Source organism: Gossypium raimondii, chromosome 6 (genome assembly GCF_025698545.1).
Source record: "Gossypium raimondii isolate GPD5lz chromosome 6, ASM2569854v1, whole genome shotgun sequence".
Classification (NCBI taxonomy): Eukaryota; Viridiplantae; Streptophyta; class Magnoliopsida; order Malvales; family Malvaceae; genus Gossypium; species Gossypium raimondii.
In genome coordinates, this window is record NC_068570.1 from 59,280,129 (window position 1) to 59,294,746 (window position 14,618).

The following is a 14,618-nucleotide window of genomic DNA, read 5'->3' on the forward strand; positions in this document are numbered from 1 at the left end:
TAGCTATTTAACACCTTTAGCTATTAGAACACAACTTTCGCACTTTATGCAATTTAGTCCTTTTTCACAAATTAAGCATACAAACGGTAAAATTTCTTAACGAAATATTTATAATATCATATTATAATGCTATAGATATTAAATTAATATTAAAATAAATTTTTGAATTCAGATTTGTGGTCCTGAAACCAGTATTTCGATTTCACTGAAAACGGGTTGTTACATATGGTTCATTATCTGTCACATTAATAAAGACAATGTGGTGGAATTGGGAATTAAAAAATGGTTTAAGCTTTAAAAAGTATGAAAAATGAAGGAATGTTAAATGGGTCCATTCTTTTCGGATAAGTTTTCGAAGTGTTGTTTGTCGGGCATATGATTGGTCCATTTATAATTGAAGGTATTGTCCACATGTCGGGGTTTGGTCACTTGTAGCCCAAGTGGTATCGTGGTTGTAGGTAAAGGCCTTATAAGGTTCTGGTTGGTGGTTTGAGTCCCTCCTAGCTCAGGTAGCTCTATTATTATTCACACGTCATATACTAATAAATCTTTTGTGTCTTATAGGTACTACCAACCGAGGCACACTAGGCTATGCGAACCAGGCATGAGAATAATACCATTGGTTGTTAAGGGATCAACCGACTGCCCAACGGACAACATTTTGAGTTTAATTCTGAATTTCATCCCCTCTATCTATTTTAAATTACTAGAACTTGATCCTTATACTTTACAAAAACTGAAAAAATAGTCCAATTAGGCAACACAGTTGAACATTGTCATTAAATTGATGACATAGGAATCAATAGTTCAATAATTTAAGCTCAACAATTTAATGCAATGAATTAGCAAAATCAACAATTCAATTTCATGTGTTCACTAGCAATTGGATTAAATTCTTATTTCGTAAAGTAAGAGGATCAAATTATAAAAAGTTAAAGTATATAGACTAACTTCCTAGTTTTCTTATATTAGAAGGATGAAATTCAAAGTTAAACCAAAAATAAAAGGTATAATGATAAATTGATTATGGATCCATTTTATTTTGATTATTATTATCCCTTTACTATTCTTAGCCTTGTACTAGATGACCCTTTTAATTTCTTTTTATAATTAAAATATCATTTATATCTATTTTATGATTCATAAAAACTCGAGATTCATGGTCACTTCTCCTAATAATATCATATCCTAAGTTATAAACCTATTAATTTGATGCACTAATAATAAATTTTCCTTTTGTCATAAAAAAGAAGGAAAAAGACATAAATGCAAGAACTATAAACTTAGGGGTGCAATTGATAAACTAAAAAAAGGCTATATTTTAGTATTTTTAACTTCTAATAGGGTCAAAAATATAATTTTTATTGAATAAAGAAATTAAAAAGGATTAAAAGGCTGAAATTTGAGCTCAATTCAAAATTTAAAACTTAGTTCGAGCTTAATCTAAGTTTCATTTTTAACGTACGAGATCACTTTATATAAAAATTGAATTAATTGAGCTTGATGAATTAAACTCGTTTATTTAATAAAAAATAATTTAAATTTGGCATGAATGGAACATGTTACTCGATCCACATGTGATGATGACACATTGCTAATCCAAATGTTACAGAGCTAGACCTTCTGTCTCGCTAACTACACGGCGTTAGGTGATTTTTTTGCTCCGAATCTGCCTAAGTTAGCCTAACTCTCGCAAAATTGAGAATTTTCGTAAAAGTTCTCTAAGACGCCAAAGATCTAGCGGAATCACACTTGAAGTTAAATTATTAAAATATTTTTTTTATTTATATTAACTATTTTAAATGTATTTAAAATTTTGAATTAATTAAATTTAAAATTTAGAAATTCTCATTAAACATTTTAATCTCTTTCATGTACTAGAAATTACAAGAATATTAAAATGAATAAATAAATTATAAATATAGTTATTTGGTAAGAAATCTTGTATCATAAAGTTACAAAAAGAAAAAGAATAAAAAAGAAAAAGAAAGGGCTAATCTCATGAGAAGGGTAAGGAATATTTTAGGTTTTCCCTTAAGCTTAAGTTGATTCCAAGAATGTATATTAGTTTTTCATTGCTTGGGATTCTCTAAATCAATAAATTGTTTATTTTAAAAATATATATGTTTATGATAAAGTCTTCATCCGATTCTAATCTTGTTCGAGTTAGAGATGGTGTTTAATTAAAACCCTCCTCCAATAAGAATGACTCTAAGATTTGAACTCAGTCCAAATGTCTCGAAAAAAAGTCCACTGCCATTTCTCCAACCATTTATTGATATACACCGTCGATATTTAATTTACTACTAGTGAAAAAAAGTTAATAAAAATTTATTTTATACACTAGCAATGAAATTTAAAAAGACCACAAACAAGGTTAAATGGGTGACACTTACCGCTTCGGTAAAATAATACAAAAATATATATTTTTTAAAAAGACATATATTGTAAGTAAAAGTACTATAGAGGTCCTTGTACCAGGAGTCGAATTGCATTTTGCCTAGTCTATTAAAAAAATAGGCGAATTAGTCCCTATATATTAGATCAAACAGTAAAGTGATCATTCTATTAAAACTTTTATCCATTTTTACGGTTAAAAACTGGTTTCTTTATATCAGCATGAGGTACACGTGGCACGCCACATATCATTGTTTGGTTATTCTGTTAGCCATGCCAATTTGAACCAATCAGTTTACTTTTTGATATAATATATAATGATTAATTTGCCCATCTTTTAAGTAGAGGAGGCAAAATGCGATCTAACACTCAGTACAAGGAACTCCATCAATTTTACCATGGTACACAATACATCTCTCTACGTATGTATGCATATTGTGTTTCCCCTTCATGCAAGCTAGAAATCAAGATAATTTGACCACCTTATATGGCCACTTCATTTTCATAATCCTCTTCAACATTTCATTAAGCTTTGACATTAGAGGGATTTTATTCTATAACTAAGAAAAGAAAAAAAAAAAAACCCATTATTTTCCCTAGTTAAGGTCTGGTATGGTGAACTCGGCTAAGAAGATGAACATGGAAGAAAGCAAGTATAGAACAATAGCTATTGTAGCAACGACACCTCTCATCATCATCGGAGGAATTTGCATTGGGTGGAAATATGTGAGCCGTGCATGGAACAATAAAAAAACCGATCATCGGCGGCAGCAAAAGATACCGAGATCCATTTCCATGGCGGCCATCCATGGCGGAAAGCTAGCTTTGGACAGATTGGTTAATTATGGCAAGCAGCAATCAACAACACAAAGTGGTGATGATGTAGAACAGCTAAAGACTCTTCTTGAAAATGAACAACCCCATTACAAGGAACTTCAGGTTCTTTTTCTTCTTTTTTCTGTTTTTTTTTAATGATACAATTAAAAATATTATATATTTGAGATTGCCATGTGATTTAGAATGGTTGATTTTGATATGAACTTGAAAGCTAACTCGATTTCATCATAAAAATTCAGGGTCAAAGCTAAAATATTGTTTAGAGGGGTAAGAATGAAATAATAAATTGGGGGGCAAACTATAAATTTACAATTATATTAATTTGTAACTGCATGAATTTTAAAAGGACTAAAAAGATAATTTTACTGGGAAATGCCATTGCCTGCCCCCTTGTCTTCACCTTTTGTCCTGTCGAACTTAAGCCCGAAATGACTAGAATCTAGGATCTAGAATGACTTGTAGTCGAAATGAATCAAACAGGTAAAACCCCAAATAGGGATGAAGTTGTAAAATTTTTGCTAGGCCAAATTTGTATAATAAATTTTGAGAAAGCTTAATGCAATTTTATCAATTTTACAATTTTTCTAGGGTTTAATCTATAATATTTTCATTTTCAAAGGGCTAGAATCGAAATTTAAAAATTTACGAGAGCCAAATTTAAAATTTTGTTATTTTAAAAGGGCTAAAGAATTTTTTTTTCTATTTTGCAAGGGCCAAACCCGTTTCTTGCTCCTCTTAATATCTCCCCTAACTCAAATGACCTACACTCAAATGTCAAACCTAAAATGACTTGATCCGAAAAACTTAAAATAAACCAAACAAGTAACCTCAAAAAACCCAAACTTAAATGTCAATCTTAAAATAAATCCAACTCGAAAAATCATATGGATGATAATATCAGGTTATGATTTTTTTTTGACACAATGATATATAGGAGGATAATGCATTTTAATGCACTCGAACCTACGTCTTCCTGCATTAACAACAATACTTATACTAATTGAGTTTAAATGTGATTTTTCTTGTTTGGTTTCAAAAGCAAGTTCTTGGAAGACTAGAGATGAACAGAAGAGAAGATGAAGCAATAAAAATATTGAAAAAAGCAATGAAGAAGAAAAAGGCACAAATGAAGCCCAATTCAAATGAAGCTAATGAGATTGGATTTTTGCTTGCTGAATTGTACATCTACAAGGTTTGTTCCTTATAATTTTTTGGTTCTTTATGAGCCGGGTCAGATGCTACCTTCATTCTAACAAAAATTTAAGCTTAGGCTCGATTTCAGCAAAATTCATTTCACTATTAAAAAATTAATAAAATATTTAAAATATATTTTTATTTATAATTAAATTTATTTTTTTAAAAATATATTTTTTATTATTTAAATTAAATTCGAGTTAAACTAAAACAGAAACTCTTGTCAAAGCCCGGCCCAAATTGGGTTGAGCCTACAAGGCATCAACCTGCTTGACCCATGAACAAGTCTACCTTTAATTTTAATTTATAATTATTGCAAATTTAGATAGTTAGGGATATTCAATTTTTTTTTTTATAAATTCAGATGTTATTTATCTGAATATCTTAATTATTATCCTTATCGGTGTTATTGGAATCGGACAGGATTGATTAGTCAAACCGGTTGGACCGAAAATCGATCGACATATTAGTTTAGACAAAAGGGTTGAATCAGTCTCTAAACGAATAGTTCATAACTAGAAAAGAAAAATCAGAAATCGGGACAAAAAACTGTCGGTTGAACCGAATAGTTAAACCAATTGAATTGAAAATCTATAACTTGACTAGTTTAACCATTAGTTCAGTTTTTAAAACATTAATCGGTAGTAGATTCAGATCCATGAACTAAATCTACTTTATTTTTATCGATAATAGATTCAGATATTCATTATCGAAATTTGGTATATATATTTTTTGGATAATAGATTCGGATTCAAATATTTAAATCTATTTTTTTGCCTTTATCTTAGATCCGTTTCTTTGCAGGGAGATGTTCAAAAGGCTTCGAAGTGCTTAGCAAAAGTAGAGGCTTCTGATGCAAAATTCTCTCTTTATAAGGTAACATTGCAAATCAATTTATTTATTATTTTTTCAGAGGGTGAGTACTGTATGGGCATATTTACATTTTGGTCCCTTTGTTATGCTTAATTTTGGAATTTAGTCTTTATACTTTGATGTGGTATAATTTAATCATCTACTTTTATAATGTTATAACTTATAAGTTAATCTAAATAGTAAATAACGTTACTGTTGCTGTTAAATGTTGATGTGAATTTTTTTCTTTAAAAACATTCCTTTCATCGCAAAAAAAAAGAAAGAAAATCATGTCAACGTGATGAGTTGAAGAGTGTTTTTAAGAAGAAGAAATCAATATCAATATTTAATTGGAATACTTTTATAACGAGGCTTTTGAGATCTTGATGTCCCATGTTCGATTTTCGCATTGTGTAAATCATGTGCGAGTTATTTTCAAATTTATTCAAGTTTAAAATCTCACCTTATGTGGTAAGGGTGTAGATGTGTAGATAGGGGACAGCAGTGGACTTGGCCCCTCAAAAATAGTAAAATTTTCTTTTAGTCCCTAGAAAAATTATAAAATTATAACTCAAAATATGATGAAATTACACTTTTGCCTCTTAAAATAAATTTTTGACTTCGCTCCTAATGCGTGGGTCCTCTTTAGAGCTATTCTAGTTTAGCTCCAGATATATTCCAATTACCGGTCTAAGGGTGTTCTGTCGAGCTTTGTTCTGATTATGGTTAGTTCGAATATGTATTGTAATTGTACTTGTAAACCTCAAAGAAAAAGTTCAGACACAAAATCACAAATTTTAACATAGTAGGCGGACCAAAACCGAAATTTGACCAAAAAAAATTAGTTGCAAAACATATTACTTTTTCAGGCTATTATTTCCATGATGGATCAAAAGGAACAAGAAGCCATTCAACATTGGGAAACCTTTAAAGAAATTCAAAACCAGACAATCCCATCAAGTTTCAATGAAGAAGAATTCACTGAGTTCAAGAATGCAGTCTATCTACTCAAACAAGACATTGATGCTGCTGCAACACAACTCAAAAAGCAATAAATCTACCAAAGCTTCATTGATGTATGTATATGTAGTTTGTTTATTCTTATAGTAAATTGGAGGGGTGTGGGAAAGGAAATCTTATAAAGAAAATAGTGCTTTGTATTCCTTAATTATTTCTTTGAGTGCATATGTCTCTATCATCTCAAACAAATTTTAAGTGTTCGGCGTTGTTTTGATGCTTCGTAACGAGGGGTCGGCTGCTTCGAGAGAAGTTTTTAAAGTGTTTTTCGTCAAGATGTCAATCGGTCTCACAATAATCAAAAGTATTATTCCGATATCAGAGTTTTGTCCTTGGCATTTGCGAAGAACCATGTATGATTCACGTGAGCTCTTGCAGGTCGTATCTCCATCAACTAAGGTACCCCTGTGAACCGTACATGACTCTTCATGGAGGTCGAGGACAAAACACTGACACAGAGATAATACCTTCTACTATTGAGGGACAAATTGACTGCCCGACAAATGACTCTTCGAAGACTTCGTCCAAAGGAGCCAACCCCTTCAACTATTCACACACATGTTCTTTTTACTAATGTTGTAAGAACTCGTGATCAAACTGATCAAACCATTAAATTTTTGTTCAACCTATTTGATTCTAACTTGAAGAATTTATCCCTCTGCTTATTTGATTTGAAAATTAAAATTCAATTAATAATGTATTAAGTGACTTCAAATTTCATTATAGAAATTAAATCGGCATAATGTCAAATTAGCCCTCAACATTTACATCTTTTATCAATTTGACATTTATTATTATTTTAGTTAAATTTGGTTCTCAACCTTTTAAAAGAGTCGAATTTGATATCAACCTTTCAAAAGAGTCAAATTGTTGTGTTTTTTAACAAAATTATTGACTAAAATGTTAAATTTTAATCATTGCAACATTGTGGCAATCCAAATGGACTCCATGCTATTTTTTTAATTTTATGAATTATATATATTTTTATTTTTTATAAATTTTAAATCATTTGTTAACATGACATATAAGACAAATAATGTCATATTAGCATGAGCTATAGATGGACTGTCATGCAAGTTGCCAGGCAAACATCATTAAGAAATTAATGTTTTAATAATTATTTCCATTAGAAAAAAAGTGATTTGACTATTTATGGAAAGTTGATGGCCAATTTTAGCAAAAAAAATGGAACTAAATTGACAAAAGATATAAACATAGAGGGCTAAATTGGCATTATGCCAATTAAATTTATAGAAACAAAATCAGAAAGATTAAATTCCAAAAATTCAAAGAATACAAGGACTTAACTAAAATTAAACCAAAACGTTTTAACACTTTCTAGCGCGAACTCAGTCCCCCGCCAAAAATAAAATTTTCCATTGCTTCCTCACAATTTCCGTTTATTTCTTTATTTTAAATTTTGCCCGTTAAAATTCCTGATTTAAAACTGATAAATTTAGAAAGAAAAAAAAGGACAAAATTAGATCAGAGTTTTTCGATCATGTCGAAATCGCTTCCTTATTCTGTGAAAGATGTTCACTATGATAATGCCAAGTTCCGTCACCGATCTTTCTTTAAGGTATTATGATCTCTCTTTCCCTTCATTTTTTTTTCCTTTTTTCTTTTTGGATTTGTTTCTTAATTTCTCGTTTTCCTTATTGCTTTTCATTTTCCTGAATTGTACTTTTTTATTTTTTCATTTGATGAACTGGAAATTTGTTTCGTTTTAAGTTAGAAATTGCTTTAAGAGGAAGTTAATGGCTAAATTATTAGGTTATTGTTAACGATCTGCATATTGATGTGATTTTCATGTGAACGTGATTATATTTATGGAAGCGATCAGTGTGAAAGAGATGAGATTAAAAAAAAAAAAAGATTAGCAAGGAATTTAGCGCGCTGAAAATGAAGAGACAATGGATAGTAAAAAGAATTTGAATATCTGATACTATCGATCAAATTTTTTATCGAGATATCTGAATCTGATTTGGTTTTGGTTCGAACGGTGTCGGATATTTGAATTTGCTTTTTTTTTTTTTGTATGGATAATGGATTTGGATATTTGAATCCTATATGGATTTACATATTTACGTGTTTAATTTGAATTTATTATCTATTCTTATATGTTGTATTCCAGGTGATCACTCAAACATTGTTTACTAGTGATATGAAGCGTGAATGTGTAAGTTGTAGTACAGGGAAGTTTTTAGGATTATTTATGATATTTGGCTTAGCATGTCTAATGTTGACACATGCAAGTAAAACACCTTCTGTTACTGATGGACTATCAAAAGTTCTTGGGACAAATGAAGAACAAAAGGTAGTTACTGATGTTGGTCTAAGGTTTAAAAAACTTTTGAGAAGAGCTCCAAGGCTTCCTCCTCGGTTATCAGGGAATGAAAAAGTTAGTTCTGGTATATTTACTGGTAAACCGAATGATCATGATGAAGAAAAATGGAAAGCTAGACAACGAAACGTAAAGGAGGCTTTTACCCATGCATGGTCTGGCTATAAAAAGTTTGCGATGGGTTACGATGAGCTTTTGCCACTGAGCATGCAGGGATTTGATGGGCTAGGAGGTCTAGGTGCTACTGTTGTAGATTCTCTTGATACTGCCATGATAATGGGTCTTGAGGAAGTTGTTTCTGAAGCGGGATCATGGATTGAGTCAAATCTTTTAGACAGGATTAGCCAGAAAGGGGATGTTAATTTATTTGAAACCACAATACGGGTCTTAGGTGGTCTGTTGAGTGCTTATCATTTGAGTGGGGGGGATCAAGATATGAACTTAGCAAATACGGGACCAAAACCTACCATTTATCTAGAGATTGCAAAAAATTTGGCTGATCGTCTGCTATCTGCTTTTACTTCTAGTCCAACTCCCATTCCTTACAGTGATGTTTTGCTAAAAAATTCCTCAGCTCATCCAGCCAGTAATCTACTGAGTAGTACATCAGAAGTTTCCACTTTACAGCTTGAGTTCAATTACCTCAGTGCAATTTCTGGTGATCCGAAGTATAAAACAGAAGGGATGAAGGTTTTCGCGCATTTCAAAACTCTTCCAAAGGTGGAAGGACTAGTTCCTATCTATATCAGGTATGTTTCTTTTGCATCAAATATTTCGTAATTCCCAAGTCGTTACTTAAAACAGCAATGTCATTCTTTATGTCTTACTAGATTTGTAGCCTGCCAAGTTTAGGTTGACAGAAATTTTCTTTTGCTAAGATAACTGATTTTTGTCATTTAAACACAGAGGAAAACAATGTGATAACCTGGTTTTTCATTATGTCATTGCTGTTACCTTTTTTGGATGCTCTAAACATGCAGGATTGCTTTGACATCTGGCTGTCACATATTTTTGTTTTTAATTAATGTACTTAACTATGCGAAAACAAATTGCCTTAAGTGATGAAATGAGCTGTGATTAAATGGACAAAGGAAAACAATGAAGACAGCGAATTACTTAGAGACATTGCATACCCATCAACCCCCCCCCCCCCAAACAGTTTTTCAGGCTAAATGTGTTCAATTTATCATTTCACATGTAGAATAATTCTTTCTTAGTTGTGAATGATTTGCGAGAATGTGTAGGAAATGGCTGGCTTGATATTTTCCCGTGTTATGGTTGCCTTATCCCTTTATGACTTCCACAAATGTGAACAACGAAAATCTTTAATGGTTGTTCAAATATAAATCTGACTTATTCTTGTATGTAAAGGTACCATTCTCTTTGGACTAAATGATTCGAGGTTAATTCCATTTATCATACATTCATATCATTTTTATACTTATCATCATTGTGTTCTGTCATCATAATATTTATTTAAAGTTATCTAGGCCTGATATTGTCTTAATTTGGAATGCAGATCATTCTGGTGAGCATTTATTTATTTTCTCTTTGATAATCTTGTTATGAAATGCAGTCCTCATTCTGGTGAATTTATTGGACAAGAAATTAGACTCGGATCTCGAGGTGATAGCTATTATGAGTACCTAATCAAAGTGTGGCTTCAGCTAAGATCTATTCAAGACGGTAATTTCACATATCTGTATGATATGTATGAGGAGGCAATGAGGGGTGTTAGGCACTTGCTTGTTCAAAAAACGATACCAAATGAATTGGTTTTTGTGGGGGAATTGCCTGGTGGATCCAAAGGTTCTTTCAGTCCAAAAATGGATCACCTGGTATGTAGTGCTTTCTCCACCCTTGAGTTTCTAGGAATACCTTGATAATTGGAAATATTTGGCGTCTGTTTTTTTTTTTTAAAAGGTGAAAGATGTCAAATTTAGTCTCATACTGCCATCCTACTGTCTAAAGCATTAGAACATTTTCAAGAATAAGCTTCTGCATTATGTGCTTCTAGGACATATGTCTATAGGCTTGTACAGTTGAGAATGTGAGTACACTTTCTTTTTTTTTTAATTTGAAGAATCGTTATAGTTGTGTTCAGCAAATTAGGACTTTGGTCTCTACATATCCGATATTGTGAAATTCATATTTGATGTTCTTTTTATTTCTTTTCTCTATTCCTCTTATCTGTTCCCAGAACAGCCCAATGTCCTCTAATATTTATTTCTGAGAATTTTTCTTTCAGATACTTTAATGTGCCTTCTAAGTTCTGCTTCAACGAAGTTTCCTTTTGATAACATTTTCATATACCACTCGATAATATTCAGCAGAATCAAATAGAAATTTAATTGCTGTGTGCTGCCTGATACCCTCTTTCAATTTTCTTTTGGGCAATTTAAATGAGCTAGAGGAAACAGAAATATAGGCTGAAAAAACCGATGTTCTTTATCCGAACTTTATTAGGTGGTTATAATCCTTGTGACAAGTTTTTGCTCTTCCTCGAAAATAAATTTGCCAGTTGCTTACTTAAACAAGCTTAACTGGTATCTTAGATGCATAAAAGTGAAGCCCGTTCTTTGGATCTATCCTATGGGATCAACAAGAGGTCGCCTTGGTCCATTCCATAACCTTTATTTACCAGTGAGGTCAAACTTTGATCCTGTTTCCTTGGCACAAAAACGTGTTGGCTTTACCATCAAAACTAGGCTATTAGCTCACTCTGCCAAAGCAGTAGTTTTCTGTATATCAGACTTTATTTCTTTTCAAAAAAAAAAATGCTGAATAATGTCAGGAAGTAGGCTATTGGCCAATACCTTCGAAGGAGTATTCTGTAGAATAACAGTTTGGTTCCATTTAGACCAAACAAGCTGAATAGTGCAAAAGAGTTAGTGATTGGAAGAGTTCCTCCCACCACAGTGTTTCTAATCATTATAGCTCTAGTTATTCACTTAAGTGAATTTATAAGTTATATTTTCGTGTTAATCATTGACTCCAATGAAAGCCTCTCTGTTGTCGGATCCTGAAGAACACCCCTCATTGATGTGAAGTATTTTTACTGCACTTGCCAGGTGTGTTTTTTGCCTGGTACTCTCGCACTTGGTGCCACTAAAGGCATCACAAAGGAGAAAGCCATGAAGGACAACCTTCTTACAATTGAAGACTTCGAAAACTTGAAACTCGCAGAAGATTTAGCCAAGACATGTTTCGAGATGTATTCAGTAACTTCCACTGGTCTGGCTCCTGAAATTGCATACTTTCATACTAAGGTTAGATGATTTTGGTTAACCTGTTTGTGAAAATCAGTATAGGATCAAATTAATTTGCATGTGCACCGAAATGGTTCATATTTGCTTATTCATCTATCTATGGCTGCTCCGGTTTTAACAGGACTTTTATGAAGATGGTCTTGGTGGCGGAAATCAGAGTTCAGAATATGTAAATGACATAATAATTAAGTTCAATGATCGTCACAATTTGTTGCGTCCTGAAACTGTTGAATCCTTGTTTGTACTGTATCGTATCACTCAAGATCCAAAGTATGCTCTTTTAGTTCTTTAGTTTCTAGTCTCTCTTTCCCAGTCCGAGTGCGTGTAAACTCTTTTTTTTTTTTTTACTTAATATCATGCACTGCAGATATCGGGAATGGGGTTGGCAGATCTTTCAGTCATTCGAGAAATACACAAAGGTGGATTCCGGTGGATACACTTCTTTAAACGATGTCACCACACTTCCTCCTCAAAGAAGAGATAAGATGGAGACCTTTTTCCTCGGTGAAACTTTGAAGTATTTGTACTTACTCTTTGGGGATAGCTCTGTTATACCACTCGATAAATTTGTTTTTAACACGGAAGCTCACCCTTTCCCGATTAAAGATGCTATCTATTTAGAGGGAGGCAGTAACATGATGAAGGGAATCATGTAAGAGCTTTAATGTCTCTTGACATGGCCACTGAATACACTGCCCTTTGACATGGTTTAGTATAGTTTTTTCTTGTTCCAAAAGCAGTCCATGCCTACTTGACCAGGTTCCCGGTTTATCTAGGCTGTGGTTTAACTTACATGTTTTGTTGTTGATCTACACTTAGACCGGCATTTACGAGACCCACCTAATCATGACCTGATTTTAACGTTTATATCTTCTGATTGACATTTTTTGGGGTTATATGTGGCTGGGGTTTGCCCACCAATCTATCGAGTGAACTATGATCATAGGTAATTGACTTAGTGTAATTGTAATTTCGAGCCCCAAATCAATTGATTCTTTTATTTGTTCATTATCATTGGCATTGCCTGCATCTTTTCACGACTGTCCTTTTTATTATAAAAAGGGTCCCGTTGAAACAGATTACGACCATCTCAAACGACATGTACATCATCTATTTCTGTATTCTCAGCTTTAACAACTTCTGTAAATGCGTAGACTCCCAACTTTTCCCCTGCAGTTTCATGTGGTCATGGAATAAGGAATGGATAAAGCAAAAGCAGGTAATTGTACTAAAAGTGGTTTTCTGGTATTTTTTCAGGTATTCGAAGTCGATTTATAATTGTTTTTCCCATATGTTCAGGTATATTTTCCAGTGCACATTTCTGGTCGGATTTACCAGCCACTCTGAGCCAGCTCTTGTCTTCAATCAGTCCGAAGCAACTCTAACCGTCTCCCTCTTTTGCACCAAAAAAGGAGTTGACTGTGACCAGGTAAGTCTTTTGACCTCTGTAGGACTTATAGCATATTCACAAAGAATTGTATGAAATTAGAATTCCAGGTCATTTGGTATTCTCAATTGGATTATACTGAAATTCAAGAGAAAAAAGTTGACTTGGCATTAAACTATTGAGATGAGATACAAATGGCATGACATCTTAATTTGATACAATCCCTTCTTATCATATATCACATATATATGTTTAATATAATAAGGTATATTGGTTATATTTGCACCAAGTAGCTCGCTCTGAAATTATTTATTTATTTATTTATTTATTTAATATTTTGAAGTCACATGTCTAGTGAATTTATAAAAATATAAATAATAATATTTTAAAAATTGTAAATTAAATATTTATTAAATTATTACGATTACAATCTGAACTTTAATCCGAAATAGATATGATTCAAACTCGGAACAGTTTTATTTTAAAATGAATAGAACCAGAAGTGACCAAAACTTGAAATATTTGAATTTTAAATTTGAACGATTTGAACTTAAAATCAAGGTTTTTAGAACTGGATTGATGGTCGAACTAGTCAGGTCATCGATTTGTCGGTCCAAATGGTTCAACCGGTCTAGTTGGTCCAATTGGCTCAATTGATGCTTTCGTCTGCTTAGATTAAATAAATCATTAAAAATTCATAAAAAAAATATCCAGGTCAACCGGTTTTTAGCCTAGTCTAGTTGGTCCATACCGGTTCTCGATTCAATTGGTTTAACACTTTTCTTCTTCAGATCAATTCCTTGACCAATTCGATCCAATTCAAATAACCATACCTTAAATGATCTGAACTTAAAACGATCTAACTTTAAAATAATGTAAATCTAAAAATAATTTAAATCCAAAATTAATTCGATAAAATACCTCTAAAATTTTAAAAATTTAAATTAATTCAATACAAAACGGGTTCGTTTCCTTTGATATACTTTTATTTAATTTTTATGAATGTCACGATTGGATGAAACTGTCGATTCTTTGAATTTAAGGATTCGATTCATTAAATAAGTGATAGATAAGCATGAAATGAAAGTTGTCATTTTATATTTGATTGGATAAGTCTTTACTTTTGGGTACACATTTAAAATATTTTGTAAAATTAGGAGACAACAATTATTTACATTAAAATTTAAATCGAATAATTTTTTAAATTATTGATATTATATCATTTAGACCCTTTCGTTATTAAACGGTTAAACAATATCATAAATTTTATATAGCTAAATTTATTTAAAATGAATAGAATGTTGCATATAACTTTTAAATT

General features: G+C 32.0%; 2 protein-coding genes across 3 annotated transcripts; both read left to right on the top strand.

The window, feature by feature from the left end:
* Window positions 1-2,878: 2,878 nt before the first annotated feature.
* Window positions 2,879-6,937, top strand: LOC105772372 (uncharacterized). 2 transcript variants are annotated; one of them, XR_008197063.1, is made up of 5 exons: window positions 2,879-3,336; window positions 4,274-4,426; window positions 5,233-5,304; window positions 6,150-6,601; window positions 6,676-6,937. XR_008197063.1 is itself a non-coding variant. In XM_012593650.2 (4 exons), the coding sequence occupies exons 1-4, from the start codon at window positions 3,010-3,012 to the stop codon at window positions 6,333-6,335; spliced, it is 738 nt and encodes a 245-aa protein (XP_012449104.1). In that variant the 5' UTR covers window positions 2,879-3,009; the 3' UTR covers window positions 6,336-6,937. The 2 variants fall into 2 exon arrangements, 1 of the variants encoding a protein (XP_012449104.1); XM_012593650.2 differs by having other exon boundaries at window positions 6,150-6,937.
* An 843-nt stretch (window positions 6,938-7,780) lies between these two features.
* LOC105772769 (mannosyl-oligosaccharide 1,2-alpha-mannosidase MNS3) lies at window positions 7,781-13,515 on the top strand. The gene is made up of 7 exons (XM_012594209.2): window positions 7,781-7,876; window positions 8,432-9,390; window positions 10,218-10,479; window positions 11,713-11,910; window positions 12,032-12,180; window positions 12,278-13,129; window positions 13,210-13,515. The coding sequence occupies exons 1-6, from the start codon at window positions 7,799-7,801 to the stop codon at window positions 12,564-12,566; spliced, it is 1,935 nt and encodes a 644-aa protein (XP_012449663.1). The 5' UTR covers window positions 7,781-7,798; the 3' UTR covers window positions 12,567-13,129; window positions 13,210-13,515.
* The last annotated feature ends 1,103 nt before the right edge of the window (window positions 13,516-14,618 follow it).